The sequence below is a fragment of the Cyprinodon tularosa genome, unplaced genomic scaffold (genome assembly GCF_016077235.1).
Source record: "Cyprinodon tularosa strain WSP-4 unplaced genomic scaffold, ASM1607723v1 ctg30, whole genome shotgun sequence".
NCBI classification, from domain to species: domain Eukaryota; kingdom Metazoa; phylum Chordata; class Actinopteri; order Cyprinodontiformes; family Cyprinodontidae; genus Cyprinodon; species Cyprinodon tularosa.
In genome coordinates, this window is record NW_024039008.1 from 6,461,967 (window position 1) to 6,478,765 (window position 16,799).

Consider the following 16,799-nt stretch of genomic DNA (forward strand, 5'->3'; position numbering starts at 1 on the left):
AGAGAATATCTATATATCTATATATGAATAAATACTATGATCTCTGTAGCTGGGGATAAATTCATTTTGCAGAGTTGAGTTACTTTGTAGTTTTGTGGTTAAATGCACTTTAGAAAAACATATGGAATCCAATGCTAAAACTAAGCAGTAGTGAAAAGAGTCACTAAATATTAGTGCTAAAATTTTAGTCTTTTTTAGATTTTTTTAACGATCGATTATGTTTGCATTTAAATCGTATATTTGATAGTTTTGCAACTTACAGTTCAGAGGCGATGGAGGAGTTTCGTGACATGGACTTGGGGGAAAGCTCATAGTCGCTGTCAGAGCGATAGAGGAAGGACTCCCGGCGCTGGTTATGTCCTGGGAAGTTGGTGTGGAGGACCAGACCTGAGCCGGGAGAAGCCTGGGGGTCCAGAGGGCTGCAGCCTGCAGACGGGCCATTCTCCACATCAAAGCTGACAAAGAAAGTTTTAAAGAGGTTAAAATATTGGACTCATTCAGATTCTCAGCTCTGGAGTTAAAACACAAAATTTCTATAGAAGGACATTAGATGCTGAATATCAGTGCATTTATAGGTTATTGGTTGTGAATGAACAGGAGAAGCACAGAACCTACGATAAGCTCCATTCAGACACTCTTACCTAATTATTACATATTTTATTATATCATTAAATACAATCACAAAGCCACATTTCCATAAAATGACTTGGCATGGAGCATTCCATGAAGAGCAAGTTAAAGTTCAAGAAATTGATTGCGTTTATTCCATGAAGGGACTTATAGAGAAAGAAGACAGAGTGGAGGAATGAGGGAGGAGTTGATGGCAATATAATACGGATACTTTTTTGGTCTTGGATTTTCTCAAATACTTTCCAAACACTGCATCTATGAATTTATAACTTTGTTAATATCCAGTTTGGAGCTTCCTTGCATCTTCTTTCCTCCACTCTCTCTGTTCTGTCCTAATTTTTCCTTTTGTCTAGTAAACTCAGGTCAGCAGAAATGTGATCTTACACATCAAACACAAAATGAACAAGAACTTGGACCTTTTTAAACTTTTGCACACAAAAAAAATACACAGAGTCATTCCTCTGCAGCTCTAGATCTAGTCGTCATTTATTTTTCAGGTCACAGAGTGGCTGGCATTATGTTAAACAGTGAACTGATTGGGTTCAGAATGAAAGTCTGGACTGGACCTCAGTAATCACAGCAAGAAAAACAGGAAGTAAGCTAGACCAAACAAATAACTCAATAATCTTAAAAATAAAAAAAATTTGAAAAGCACTCTGAGAGCGCAGCCCTTCACCAAGTAGCTATTTTCCCCCAGACATATTTTGACTTCCACTTTAAATTAATACCTGTATTTACAGACTCCAGATGGTGATCCGGATCATCACCAAAATTTTGGTGATGTTACCTGATTGTTACCTTTACCTTTGGTCAAACTGACATTAAAATCTTTCCATAACTATTCAAGTTACGTACTTGGCCGAGGTAATAAGTACGAAGCAACATTTTAATCTGATTGGCCGCAGTAAAATCCAGTATAACCAGTTCTTCTCTAGATTTATATAAAAAACAGATTCAACTTGTCTGCTTTATGAACGAGCCCAGAGATTTACAGGAGAGCATTAAGGCACCATGAAAAAAGATAACAAATCCTAGTAAACATTTTCTACAAAATGTGCCGTGAACACAGCATCTAGAGATGTCCTGATCTGATATTGGTATCGGAAATCAGTCTGACATCAGCAGAAAGAAGAGAATCGCATCATATGGTCCTGCATCCAACATTACTGAAATAAAGAAGTTGATAAAAGTACTCCACTCCATTATTTCTATCCAGCAGCTCTAAAGCCAACATGATCATAACAATGTCATCTAAGAGTGGCAGATGCTACAATAATGGAGATGGAGGGATGTCAGCAGCGTCGCTGCTGTAACAAGTTTCCCATCTTCTAATTCAGGGGTCTTCAACGTTTTCCAGGCTAAGGACCCCCAAACTGTTGGCGAGATGGAGCGGGGACCCCCTAATTTTATATAATGTATGAAATTGTGTTATATCACACTGGTTCTATAGTCTTTCTATTACAGATGGAGTAATGTAATGGAACTAATTTTGCCCTTATTAAAGTATTTTTTATTCCTGGTTGATGGGACAGGTGTTGTGAATGAAACGGTGCCCAGCTTGAAAGAGCTCCTGTGTGTCACTGAATGTGAGCATTGATGACTGAAAGACATTTTCTGCCTCCATTTATTTGTTTACTACAGTCTGTTAAATTCATGTTAATGTGTATTTGAAGATATTCCAATTAGTGGAAATTATTGCAGGGGGAATATTGAAAAAAAAGGTTTAGGTTACAGCTATCCTATACCTGTTTGACCTCTTTTCTCTGGTTCATTTGTAATTTATGTTAAAGACTATCTAAAAATATAAGTCATGTTTTTAGATATTTTATGCGTCAAATCTTGATATTCTTTCTCTGACTTTTTGAAGAACTAGAAAATCTAGAGTCTATGTTTCTGTTCTTACTATTAAACTTATTGGAACAAAAATAACAAAACATTTTTTATATAATCTTCTAATTTCCACTCTTTTGTCAGATATTTGACTTATTTTTACTCAGAAACACAGATCTGCATTGATGACAGAAAGACATCTTCTGACTTCATTTATCTGTTTACTACAGTGTGTTGAATTCATGTTAATGTGGATTTAAAGACATTTCAATTAGTGGAAAAATTGAAGGGGGGATTAAAAGTCTAATTAACCAAAACTTCCGACCCCCATGCAGTACCTCTGCAGACCCCCTAAGGGTCGTGGAACCCCTGCTGAAGACCTCTGTTCTAATTTATCATTTTATTCTTTTTTTTTTATGTTTACCTTTAAAGTTTATATAACCGGCTGGTTAGTGATAATTCAGACAGTTATCCTCATACCAGTTTTTGGTAGCATACCCAAAAATGTTACTCAAGTAAGAGAAGTACAACATAAAATTTTTTTTTTACTCAAGTGAAAGTAAAAAGTAGGCCTGGGAGAAATAACTCACCTAATAATTAATGGTACTTGGTAAAATGGCTACTCAAATGCTGAGTCAATTTTGGCTCCTAACATCCGATTTATTGTGTAAAAGTATGTAATAAGAGAGGATTATGCAACAATATATGCATTTTAAGTATAAAATAGTATCAAAATAAAAATAAATAACATGATTACAAAATAAATACAAACAGATGAAACTTTTTTTTTTTAAATATACTGCTTCAACATAAACCTGTAAAAATAATCCTTACAGTAGACAATAGACACATCATTTTAATGTTAGTATAGGATAAAAAAAAAATCTCCAGCTACTGTACAATATCTAATATTTATTTTATATTTACCTGATCTCAGAATCAGAATTTTTACCCAAGAGTAGGGAAACTTTCACAAGAATATTATTAAAGTAAAAATAATAAGCATAGTAGAGTAACATTACTCCTAAAAGTATTTTTCTCTAAAGGTTACTCAATTAAATGTAACTAGTTACTACCCACCTCTATACCTATTTTTTCTTGACCATTGTTATCTGTGTATTTGAAGTGTTTTCTAATATTCCACACAACACGGTACTATTAAGAGTAATAGTTATAAAAGTATAGATGATTCTGCTGATATTTTATCAGTCAAAGCTTTAATATCAGTGTCCAGAATCATGGTGTCCGTCTCTAAAAGACAAGCTTCTTTATTCTAACCAAGCAATGAAGAAATGTTATGCCTGATTTACTATTTTGCAGCCGTTTTTCTTTTTTATTTGGCAGTTGGAAATAAACAAAAATAGTACAAAAGTGACATCAGGTTTCATTGTCCCACTGTTCCTAGTTTAAATAGTTTTTCTTCTAAATTTAACATTTAACGGAACCCATTTTTTTATTGTTAGGATAATTATCATTGATGATGATTGATGATTATCATTGATGAGTTTATTACACCTGAATATTAGCTGCCTGTTGCGTGTCAGAACTGATGTTTTCCCCAGTACTTTATCTAAATAGGACAGTTCCTCAGTCCGGCTATATACAGTTATAATCTTCATTCTGTACGTTGCAAAGATTTGGGAATGGAAAGAGAGCGGTGTCCTTCAGCTAAGAACAAAGTGTAATATTTTGATAAGGCTGGAGCCATGGATGTCTCCTCATCTACAAACGTGTATGATGTAATGGTGTGGCAGACTGGAGATGTATAAAATGCTTCTTTAACTGTTAATCGTGGCCACTTCCCAAGAATTGAGCCCAGTTGGTGAGGGGCTGCCTTCTGTAACTCTAAGCAACTTCTCTGATCTGAATAAGATTACAAATTCTATCAAAATCTGTTGTCAGGTCTCCTGGTTATTTAATACTTATAAGTTATGAAGTGTTATTTAAAGAGTTTGTTGAGAGTGATCTCTTTTCAGGAAAATGAACTGGAGAGAGAAAGCTTCAAGGTGCAGACACAGAGCCTGCCTTTAAGAAAATGGTGTTTCCGCCTGGTTCTGAGTAAGTTTTATCACTGGACAAGAGCCACAGATGGACCAACCACACAGCTGCGGCCTTCGACTGTTTGAAGGCTATACTTTCTTGGGTTCCTTGGTTAAAGAGACCTAAAAGTGAAAAACATAGGATGGGATTTCAAATTAATGGCAATAAAGACTCACTGACACTTTCTTCCATCTTGGCTGTTGTGCAATGAATAGTTGACTGTTCTGCCCTCAGGTGAATCCAGCGCTTTGCATTATTATCACATGTACAGACAACATATTCTGAAACCAGAGCAGCCCAAGTAACATTCAATCATCTCACATTTGTTTAGTCTTGCCTTTTTCCAGAAAACAAAATAAGAAAAACTTTGCATTATTGTTTGGCTCAAACTTTACAGAAGGATACGTAACAAAAAGCCTTCCTGATGAATCTTAAACAACAACTAGAAACTACATTATCTTTTTCCTGCTGCTAATAATACACAAAAAGTGTCTTATTTTTAGAGAATAAAATCTTGATTGAGGAGTCAAGAAGATCTCAACATTTAATGAACAGATAAACAAGCGCATGCATGTCAAAATTCCAGCTTTTAACAGGCTACGCTGTACTACAGGTCTAGGTGAAAACTTCTCATCACTGAATTATGATGAAAAAAATGTTTTCTTTGAAGTATTAGAATAAGCTATTAGAGGGAGAGCACTGTTTCAGAGTCGTTTACTCAGTTATACTTAAGTTTAAAAAAATGTAGTATATATATATATATATATATATATATATATATATATATATATATATATATATATATAATTAAATATACTTTTAAGAGTTTTTTAAAAACATTCTTATTTGAGTAAAATATTTGGCAACTAACGATCATAACTGTTCTAAATAACCATCAAGCTTGTTGCAAAAGACACACAGTTCATGTTTATGTCAAAATTACTTTTCTTGTATTTGCACACAAGCTTAATTTATGTCTGGTGAACCTTATAATTGCTAATGTAGCTTAAACTCATTTGTTTGAATTATTACTAGTCTTTAAAATAACCTTACATTTTGGTCTCTCTTTATTACATAAATTTAAATATCAGATGTTACTCAGTACCTGAGTATCCTTTCTTTACCAAATACTACCAAATATTACTTGAGTTCAGTTTTCGATTCTCTGCCCACCACTGCTCACTGCTCTGTGAGAAACAATGCATAAAAGGAGATGGCAAAACAAGACAAACATAAGTACTATAAAAAACTGTTTTTTACCAGTTTCACATTTTGGAAACCCTTTTTTTCCCCCACATTCTTCTTGCATGATAGTGTCACTCAGCTCGTCACAGAGTCTTGCTTTCATTCAGTCTTGGCACTCTTTCATAAAGTATTCAATTCAGTTTATTTCTATAGCGCCAGTTCACAACACATGTCATCTAAAGGCCCTTTACAGTTCACCAGATAATTCAGTCAAATTGATTCAAAGTTTTCTATCTAAAGAAAACCAGTTGATTGCATTGACTCATTGACTCGAATGCAATCCCTGACACTACTGTAAGCATGCTTGTAGCGACAGTGGAGTGGAAAAACTCCCTTTTAACAGGAAGAAACCTCCAGCAGAACCAGACTCAGTGTGAGCGGAAATCTGTCGAGGCCGACTGGGGTTCAAGGAGACAGAAGCTGAGATACAAAAAGCAGCTGTAAAAGGCGTCCCCGTCCAGGAAACACACAGCCAGGCAGACGAGCTCCGAGCCAGCTCCCATGTCAGAGGATAAAGAGAGCACATCCAGCCAGTCACAGTAAGAGAAACAGGACTACACTGAAAAAACAGGCCAATCTCCAACATCTATAAACAAAGGTCCTCCTCCAGAGTTACCAATAATTAAAGTACAGGCTTGCAGTCATATGTTTTTCGGTTCATAGGTGCACCATTATTTTTTAATCCTGAATGATTTTGAACAGCTCCCTCTCTATGTGGCGCTACAAATTTGATGTGGATGTTGTTTGACCAACTTTAAGATTCTCCATAACTCTCTTTCCGCCTGGTGTGGCATCCCTCCTGCTTTTAGTGATCCTGTTTCTGCATGGCAGTTTTCTAATAAAGCTCTAATTTCTTCGCAGAGGAGCTGGACTCATGCTGAGGTTACAGATGGACTCCATTCACATCTGAATTTCAAACTTTTCCCTTTCACCCTCAGATCAATATGTTTCAGCTTGACATTGTAACATGACAAATGTGAAACAGTTTATTTAGTATGATTGCTTTACAAACACTTTTTTCCCCCTTGCATTTTAATTTCAAATAGGTGTTTTTTTCACCAATAAAGAAAAGCAATAAATTCCCCTTAAAAAGCTTTTTTCAGCTCATGACTACTAAAACAAAATGTGCCATGATTTATTTAATAAACATGTTTATAGAAAAGCATGTCATTATGTTTTGAATAAACACACTTCTAATCAGTTTAAAACATGAAACATTTCTACAATAAACTGAACTGCAAATGTTACTATTTAAGGGTCATCAGATTTTCTCAGGAAAACAACATTCTGAACCAAATTTTATTATTCTCATGTGAGCAACTTTTAGGTCATGTTTGTGGACATTTAAATGCTATGTTAAGCCAACGCCTAATAGGGAGACCATTTAGAAAGGCTAAATACAGGTGCTGGTCATAAAATTAGAATATCATGAAAAAGTAGATTGATTTCAGTAATTCCATTTAAAAAGTGAAACTTGTATATTATATTCATACATTACATACAAACTCATATATTTCAGATGTTTATTTTGTTTAATTTTGATGATTACAAATGACAACAAATGAAAATCTCAAATTCATCATATCAGAAAATTAGAATATTGTGAAAAGGTTCAAAATTGATGGCCCCTGGTGCCACACTCTAATCAGCTAATTAACTCAAACCATCTGCAAAAGCCTTTAAATGGTCTTTCAGTCTAGTTCTATAGGCTACACAATCATGGGGAAGACTGCTGACTTGACAGTTGTCCAAAAGACGACCATCGACACCTTGCACAAGGAGGGCAAGACACAAAAGGTCATCGCTAAAGAGGCTGGCTGTTCACAGAGCTCAGTGTCCAAGCACATTAATAGAGAGGCGAAGGGAAGGAAAAGATGTGGTCGAAAAAAGTGTACAAGCAAGAGAGATAACCGCACCCTGGAGAGGATTGTGAAACAAAACCCATTCAAAAATGTGGGGGAGATTCACAAAGAGTGGACTGCAGCTGGAGTGAGTGCTTCAAGAACCACCACACACAGACGTATGAAAGACATGGGTTTCTGCTGTCGCATTCCTTGTGTCAAGCCACTCTTGAACCACAGACAGCGTCAGAAGCGTCTAAAGAGAAACAGGACTGGACTGCTGGTGAGTGGTCCAAAGTCATGTTCTCTGATGAAAGTAAATTTTGCATTTCCTTTGGAAATCAAGGTCCCAGAGTCTGGAGGAAAAGAAGAGAGGCACTTCATCCACGTTGCTTGAAGTCCAGTGTAAAGTTTCCACAGTCAGTGATGGTTTGGGGTGCCATGTCATCTGCTGGTGTTGGTCCATTGTGTTTTCTGAGGTCCAGGGTCAACGCAGCCACATACCAGGAAGTTTTAGAGCACTTCATGCTTCCTGCAGCTGACCAACTTTTTGGAGATGCAGATTTCATTTTCCAACAGGACTTGGCACCTGCACACAGTGCCAAAGCTACCAGTACCTGGTTGAAGGACCATGGTATCCCTGTTCTTAATTGGCCAGCAAACTCTCCTGACCTTAACCCCATAGAAAATCTATGGGGTATTGTGAAGAAGAAGATGCAATACACCAGACCCAACAATTCAGAAGAGCTAAAAGCCACTATTAGAGCAACCTGGGCTATCATAACACCTGAGCAGTGCCACAGACTGATCGACTCCATGCCACGCCGCATTGCTGCAGAAATACAGGCCAAAGGAGGCCCAACTAAATACTGAGTGCTGTACATGCTCATACTTTTCATGTTCATACTTTTCAGTTGGCCAACATTTCTATAAATCCTTTGTTTTTATTGGTCTTCAGTAATATTCTAATTTTCTGATATGATGAATTTGAGATTTTCATTTGTTGTCATTTGTAATCATCAAAATTAAACAAAATAAACATCTGAAATATATGAGTTTGTATGTAATGTATGAATATAATATACAAGTTTCACTTTTTAAATGGAATTACTGAAATCAATCTACTTTTTCATGATATTCTAATTTTATGACCAGCACCTGTATATCATTTCTAAAGGCCATTTCATACTTTGGGACAAAAAGTTGATTTATTAGCTCTGTTTTATATATATGTGGTCATGCTGTCAGTGATAAACAAGACTGATTTATCCCTCAGAGTACACAGCATTGACAGTTTAATAATAAAGATGCATAATACATAATATAATAGAATGCATAAATATAATAAGCTTTCTCATTAAACTCGTCTGATAATTAGGACAAAGGGAGCATATCAAATAATGCAGTCTCGAAACAGGGACACTAAGAGCTTGGGAACAACAATTCTCTAAGTCAGAGGTCTTCAACAGGGGGTCCGTGACCCCTTGGGGGCCCATGGAGGTACAGCATGTGGGTCGCAAAAGCTCTGGTTGATTAGACTTTTTTTATATTTCCCCCTGCAATTTTGTCCACTAATTGAAATGTCTTTAAATACACATTAAAATAAATTCACACACTGTAGTAAACAGATAAATGGAGGCAGAAGATGTCTTTCAGTTATCAATGCGCACATTCAGCGACACACAGGAGCTCTTTCAAGCTGGGCACCGTTTCATTCACAACACCTGTCCCATCAATTCAATTCAGTTTATTTATATAGCGCCAATTCACAACACGTCATCTGAAGGCACTTTACAGTTCACCAGATCATAAAGTCAAATTGATTCAAAGTTTTCTATCTAAGGAATACCAGTTGATTGCATCGACTCATCCATTTCATCATTGAGGAATCAGAATCAGAATCCCAGGGGGAAATTACTTTCGTTACTTTACTCCATCTGTAAGAGAGTGACTATAGGACCAGTTTGATAACTATAACTATTTTTCAAACAATATATATAATTAGGGCGTCCCCGCTCCATCTAACCATGAGTTTGGGGGTCCTTGGCCTGGAAGACGTTGGAGACCCCTACTCTAAGTGATGGGGTACGTGCTGTTTCATGCAGCACAACCACGTTTATACACCAAAGTTTATATACCTGACAAAGAAAACTAATAATAAAAAATGATAGAAAAAAATACTCTTATCTGTTTGATAAACAATTTAATCAAATCTGAAACTTTTTGAGGCAATAACGCTAGAAAAAACAAAGGTTCTACGCCCCTCCCCCACGTACTGCTGCAAACTGGCAGCTAAATTACTAAACTTTCCACATGGATACATGACAAGACAGATATGGATATCTAGAAATATTTCTAGTCATAAAAAAGGACAGACAATCATGGAAAGGGGCTCTTAGTTCCAGGTCACGTTAAGCAAGTTAGTTAAGCAAGAGTTAGTGTTACACCGCATGCGCGGTGTAACAGTTACACCGCATGCGCGAAAAGCAGCAGTTACACTGCATGCGCGAAAAGCAGCATGCTGTAGTTACACCGCTCCTATGCATAGATATACGTACATATATTTATACAGAAGAGTGTGTATATATGTGTATATATTTTATTAATTTTTTTTTTATTAACGGGGTATCTAATATCAATTTCTATAAAAAACAGATAGAAATTAGGTAAAACTTATAAATGTTCAATATAGAAAGGCTTAAGACTGTGATTAAACATATGAACACCAAAGGCAGTAGTGTCACAAACTACACCAGCATTCAACTTGATAATGATGGTTTATAAACAGATTTAAGGAGCTAATTTTGAAAATCTCGTTGCTTTCTGTTGCAAGGTTCTTTTCTTCTGAATGGTTCAGCAGAGAAGTTACTTCCTGGAACATATGAACATATGATTGCCATATTTTTTAAGATTTCTTTCTTTATGTTCATTTGCAGTGTATTCTCATTATTAGTTCGTATGAAATCGTACGAAAAGTTATGCACAGTATTTTGTATGTTTTTGACGTATTTTTCGTCGTATTTTTATGTCTTGCCTCGAGTCAAGATATCTTTGCGAATGCGCATCTTACGCACCGTTCAATAACATAGAATTTAACATTCAATTAACCCTAACCCTAAGATACAAAACAACAAGCAAGCTAGTGAGAGACATTATGAAGTAATTATTGCACTGTCCGTCCCAGTTTTACGTTCGTCCACGGATCTGCTTTTTTCGTCTGTCTGGCTGCGCATGCGCACTGATATGTTTTTTCGAGGAAAAACGTCAAAAACGTACGAAATACTGTGCATAACTTTTCGTACGATTTCATACGATCTGATAATGAGAATATGTTGCGCATGTGCACTGATATGTTTTTTCGAGGAAAAACATCAAAAACGTACGAAATACTGTGCATAACTTTTCGTACGATTTCATACGAAATGATAATGAGAATATGTTGTCATTTGACCACCCAGGGTGCAGACCAGGAAGCAGAGTTGTAGTTTAACACACATCTCTGCAGCTTCTCTACTGTTACCCACTCTTTACTCCATCCAGACAGTGTCTTGCCCACGACCAAAATCTAATAAATTAGCAAAGATTCCCAAAGGAGTAAATCATGATAATCTAATTAAAATCAAAATAACTCCAATTGGGGAAAAAGTTAAAACAATTAAATGCGGTCTGTTTAACATAAGATCGCTTTCCTCTAAAAGTCTACTAGTTAATGACTTGATTTGTGATAATCACATTGACTTGTTTTGCCTTACAGAAACCTGGCTGCAGCAAGAGGATTATGTGAGCATAAATGAGGCAACTCCTTCAAGCTATTTAAATTTTCACATCCCCAGAAGTTCTGGGCGAGGAGGAGGAGTAGCAACAATCTTCGAGTCTGACTTACTGATTACTCCCAAAACAATTAATTCCTACAACTCTTTTGAACATTTAACCCTTAATTTCCCTGATCCAAATTTCAAGGCAAGAAAACCTCTTCTTTTTGTAACTTTGTATCGTCCACCAGGTCCTTACTCTGAATTTTTAGATGAGTTTTCAGAGTTCCTTTCTGATTTGGTATTAAATACTGACAGGGTCATCATAGTGGGAGATTTTAACATCCATGCTGACATTGAAGGCGATAGCTTAAGAGCAGCCTTTAATGCTATCTTAGACACTATTGGCTTTTTTCAAAATGTGAATAGTCCCACGCATTCTCATCTTCATACTTTGGATCTTGTGCTGACATACGGCATAGAATGTGAAGAAATAACAGTATTTCCTCACAACCCTGTCCTCTCTGACCACTTTCTAATAACCTTCAGGATTACTTTAACAGAGTTCTCCTCCCCCAAAAGAAGGTTCAATTTTAGTAGATCTTTATCAGATAGTGCAGTTATAAATTTTAAAGAATCTGCTTCACTTTCTCTCTGCTCTGTGTCACTGAGCAGTGCTGCAGAGTGCAAAAGCTTAGCTTATTCCCCTTCACAGGTTGATGATTTTGTTGAGGGGGTTGCTAGTTCTCTGCGTATTGCCTTAGACAACGCAGCTCCTTTGAAAATGAAAACCGTTAAAAATAGAAAGCTTGCTCCTTGGTTTAATGCAGAGCTGCGTACTTTGAAGCAAAATGCTAGGAAACTGGAGAGAAAATATCGCTCCACAGGCCTGCGAGAGTCCTTCCTAGTCTGGAAAAATGGTTTACTGCTGTATAAGAGGACCCTTTGTAAAGCAAGAGCAGCATACTTCTCCTCATTAATAGAGGAGAATAAGAATAATCCTAGATTTCTTTTTAATACAGTTGCCAAACTCACCCAGAGCCATAGCTCTGTTGAACCGTCCATTCCACCTGCTCTTAGCAGCAATGATTTTATGGGATTCTTTATAAATAAGATTGATCTTATTAAAAATAAGATCATAAGCACTCCTCTATCCGCGATTGTACCTGAGGTAGTCATGGAATCTGAACCGGGTTTAGACTGCTTTGATCCAGTTGAACTCTCTGAATTAGCAAAATTATTGTCTTCATCTAAGCCTTCAACTTGTATGTTAGATCCAGTTCCAACCAGGTTATTTAAGGAGGTATTCCCTTTGATCTCCTCCTCCATTTTAGATGTGATTAATCTATCTCTGTTACAGGGATATGTACCTAAAGCTTTTAAGATTGCTGTAATTAAACCTCTGCTTAAGAAACCGTCTCTTGACCCAGATGACTTGGTCAATTATAGACCTATATCCAATCTTCCTTTCTTATCCAAAATTCTTGAGAAAGTAGTTGCCAAACAAGTTTGCGATCACTTCCACCATAATGAACTTTTTGAAGAGTTTCAGTCTGGCTTTAGAGCTCATCATAGCACTGAAACAGCTCTGGTGAAAGTCACTAATGATATTCTCATGGCCTCAGATAATGGACTTGTATCTGTGCTCGTCCTGTTGGATCTTAGTGCTGCATTTGATACAGTTGACCATAATATTCTTTTAGAAAGACTTGAATATTTTGTTGGAATTAAAGGAACAGCACTAGACTGGTTTAAATCTTATCTATCTGATCGAATTCAGTTTGTTCATGTTAATGATAGATCTTCAACACGCTCAAAGGTTACCTGTGGAGTACCACAGGGATCAGTGCTAGGACCAATTCTCTTTACTTTATACATGCTCCCAATTGGTAGAATTATTAGACAGCATGGGATTAATTTCCACTGTTATGCTGATGATACCCAGCTATATCTGTCTATAAATCCAGATGAAGCTAACCCATTACATAGATTACAGGCATGTCTTGAAGACATAAAAACCTGGATGACTCTTAACTTTCTGCTTCTGAATGCAGACAAAACAGAAGTTATAGTCTTTGGACCAGAGTCTCTGAAAAAGAAACTGATTAGCCAGTCACTTCATTTGGATGGGATTAAACTGATTTCAGATAATAAAGTAAAAAATCTTGGTGTTATTTTTGATCAGGACCTGTCATTTAAATCCCATATCAAAGAGGTTTCTAGAATTTCCTTCTTTCATCTGAGGAACATTGCAAAAATTAGAAATATCCTGTCCAGGGGTGATGCTGAGAAACTAGTCCATGCATTTGTTACTTCAAGGCTGGACTATTGTAATTCTTTACTATCAGGAAGTCCACAAACTGTAGTTAAAAGCCTTCAGCTGATCCAAAATGCTGCAGCCAGAGTTCTAATGAAAATGAAAAAGAGAGATCATATCTCTCCTATCCTGGCTTCTCTTCATTGGCTTCCTGTTAAATCCAGAATAGAATTTAAAATCCTCCTTCTCACATATAAAGCCTTAAATGGCCAAGCTCCATCTTATATCAGAGATCTGATTGTTCCTTATGTTCCTAACAGAGCACTTCGCTCTCAATCTGCAGGTTTACTAGTGGTTCCTAGAATTTCTAAAAGTAGAATGGGAGGCAGATCTTTTAGTTATCAGGCTCCTCTCCTGTGGAACCAACTACCAGTTTTAGTCCGTGAGGCAGACACCCTGTCTACTTTTAAGGCTAGGCTTAAAACTTTCATTTTTGATAAAGCTTATAGTTAGGGTGGCTCAGGTTATCCTGAGCTATCTCTATAGTTATGCTGCTATAGGCTTAGACTTTTGGAGGACATAGGGACCCCCATTTCATCATTCTGCTTCATTCTCTCTCTGTTCTCCTATTCTGCAGAATCTGTTAGTTCAATCTCTAACCTTCTGCTCTCTCTGCTTTTCCTCAGAGTAGCTTTGCCTCGTCTGTTCCTGTTTGGCTGTGACGTCATCCTGGAAAAAAACATCAGCTGTGCTGCTTCTATCAACACCCTTGTTAATAGATGTTGGAGATCGGCCTGTTTTCCAGTGTGGTCCTGTTTCTCTGACCGTGACTGAGTGGATGTGCTCTCTTCGTCCTCTGGCATGGGAGCTGCCTTGGAGCTCGTCTGCCTGGCTGTGTGTTTCCTGGACGGGGCCGCCTTTTACAGCTGCTTTTTGTATCTCTGCTTCTGTCTCCTTGAACCCCAGTCGGCCTCGGCAGATGGCCGCTCACACTGAGCCTGGTTCTGCTGGAGGTTTCTTCCTGTTAAAAGGGAGTTTTTCCTCTCCACTGTCGCTACAAGCATGCTTAGTGTGGGGGATTGTATTTGAGTCAATGAGTCAATGCAATCAACTGGTTTTCCTTAGATAGAAAACTTTGTATCAATTTGACTGTATGATCTGGTTGAACTGTAAAGTGCCTTGAGATGACATGTGTTGTGAATTTGGCGCTATATAAATAAACTGAATTGAATTGAATTGAATTTGCTACCATTAACAGAAAATTACCATTTACCAATTACACTCTAGCTAATTGATTACTCTAGTAAAGCTGATTTTCCTTGATTGTATTTACAGTAATAGAATGTGACCATTTAATCTGTTTGTTACACCTGTTTTACTTTTAAAGAGTAGAAGGACACAATAATTTCTTGAAAATTCCTCCATTAGAGAAAGATAATATATGTTTTTGCTTAATTCTGTATTTTAGGAAAAAAATAAATAAATAAGAGTCTATGTTATGTAAATGTTGGAAAGAATAACCTTCTTTGTTTGAAATAAAATTAATAAGATATTGTAACATGTTTATTAAAGCCAAGCCATTTTTTGTAAATATTGTAAATGTGATACTTAAACACTTCAAACTTTCTCCATCAAACACAATGCGTCTTTCAGGTCTTGAAGGATGAGAGCAGCTATCCAAACTTTCGGGAGATGAAAACACCGACAATTCAAACACTTGATTTCCAATAAAGAGTTTTCCACTCAGAAGGGAAATGAGTCAAACCATCAGCCTCAGGGAATGTTGTAATCTGTGGACAGGAATTAAGTTGGAATAACTCCATTATATATTTTTAAATATTTTTGTATTTTTCCAGAGAAGAAACAGATTAATGGAAATTCCTGAGTAAACTGATCTTTTCTAAACAATTACAACATGCATTTCAGTTAAGCTTTTTGCACTTTTGCACTAGGGGATCAAAAATTGTCCTCTTGTGACGCCGGGATAATTTGCCAGGGTGACACAGCATTCCATTCCCATGATCCAGCTGCATCTGTCAGACTGAGTGACGATGGACTCCCTGACATGAAGGCAGGCGGGGAAATGAAGGGTTTTCCCACCACTTAGTCTTTCAGTTACTTTAGTCTCATTTTTAGCAGATGCTAAACACTATAGTTAAGTTTCAAAAAATGAATTAATCTTCACCTATAAAATGTCAGACAGATCAATCATTTCAGCTTTATCTAGAGGAAAGTTAGGAACTTTAATGGATACACTTGATAGTTATTTATTCTTTTCAACAGTTGCAAGACAAATTTAGGTCAGGAGTTAGGGTTCTTTTCATTTCATACACTAATAAATCCGTTTTTTTTTTTTTTTTGACACAATGTGGAACGTGTACACCTATCTATCTTATTTGGCTGTAAAATATCTGCCTGAATGCATTTGTTATTTTGTTTTTACTGGATTTTGTTGCAACTGTATCTGAATAAGAAGTATTCAAAAAATAGGATTTTTATGTAGGGGAGGCTTCACTTTACGGCAGCCATTGCAGTTAAACAATAGTATGTCTCACCCTATACTGGAACTTTGCATTATCTTACTCAAGGTAAGTGCCATTGATAATTTTTCTTCTTTTTCAAAACAAAGAGGAAAAAAAGAAAAGCTTTTGTTTTTTACCGTAAGTTTGTTTTGATAATGTTAATCCAAATCAAACAAAGGTAATCCTTAAAACATCACTGGTAGGAAGAATGAGAGAACAGATAAAAAGGTGCTCTCTAAAACAGTCATTTCCAAAGTCGGTCCTCTAGGGCCGCTGTCTTGCAGGTTTTAGAGGTTTCTCTGGTTCAGCACAACTGATTCTGATGATTGCAGTTCATCAAAAGCCTGGTAATCAGCTATCAAAGGAAATCAGCTATGCAGAACAGGGAAACCTCTCAAACCTGCAGGACAGTGGCCCTCGAGGACCGACTTTGGAAATGCGTGCTCTAAAAGATCAAGGATTTACAACATTTTTTAACAGCTGATTGTTTTCAGTACATTTTATACATAAGCACAACACCTTTTTTTCTATTCTTCACGGAAATGGGTCTCGAATTCCCAGCCTTGAGACAATGGTATTGTAATCAGTATCCTGTTTGTGGAGTCTGACTGAAGATATCTGGCAAAATGTCACAGCTGTGTGAGACAGGATGAGTTCGGGAAAAACTTAACATTTCATTGTA

At 36.7% G+C, this 16,799-nt stretch overlaps 1 protein-coding gene across 3 annotated transcripts in view; it reads right to left on the reverse strand.

The window, feature by feature from the left end:
• Positions 1-16,799, reverse strand: part of pde4ba (phosphodiesterase 4B, cAMP-specific a) — a 300,381-nt gene that overhangs the window by 93,952 nt on the left and 189,630 nt on the right. For all 3 annotated transcript variants that reach the window (XM_038291610.1, XM_038291611.1, XM_038291612.1), the window contains one exon: positions 261-455. In XM_038291610.1, coding sequence (XP_038147538.1) covers positions 261-455 — 195 coding nt within the window. The remainder of the gene's footprint in view (positions 1-260; positions 456-16,799) is intronic.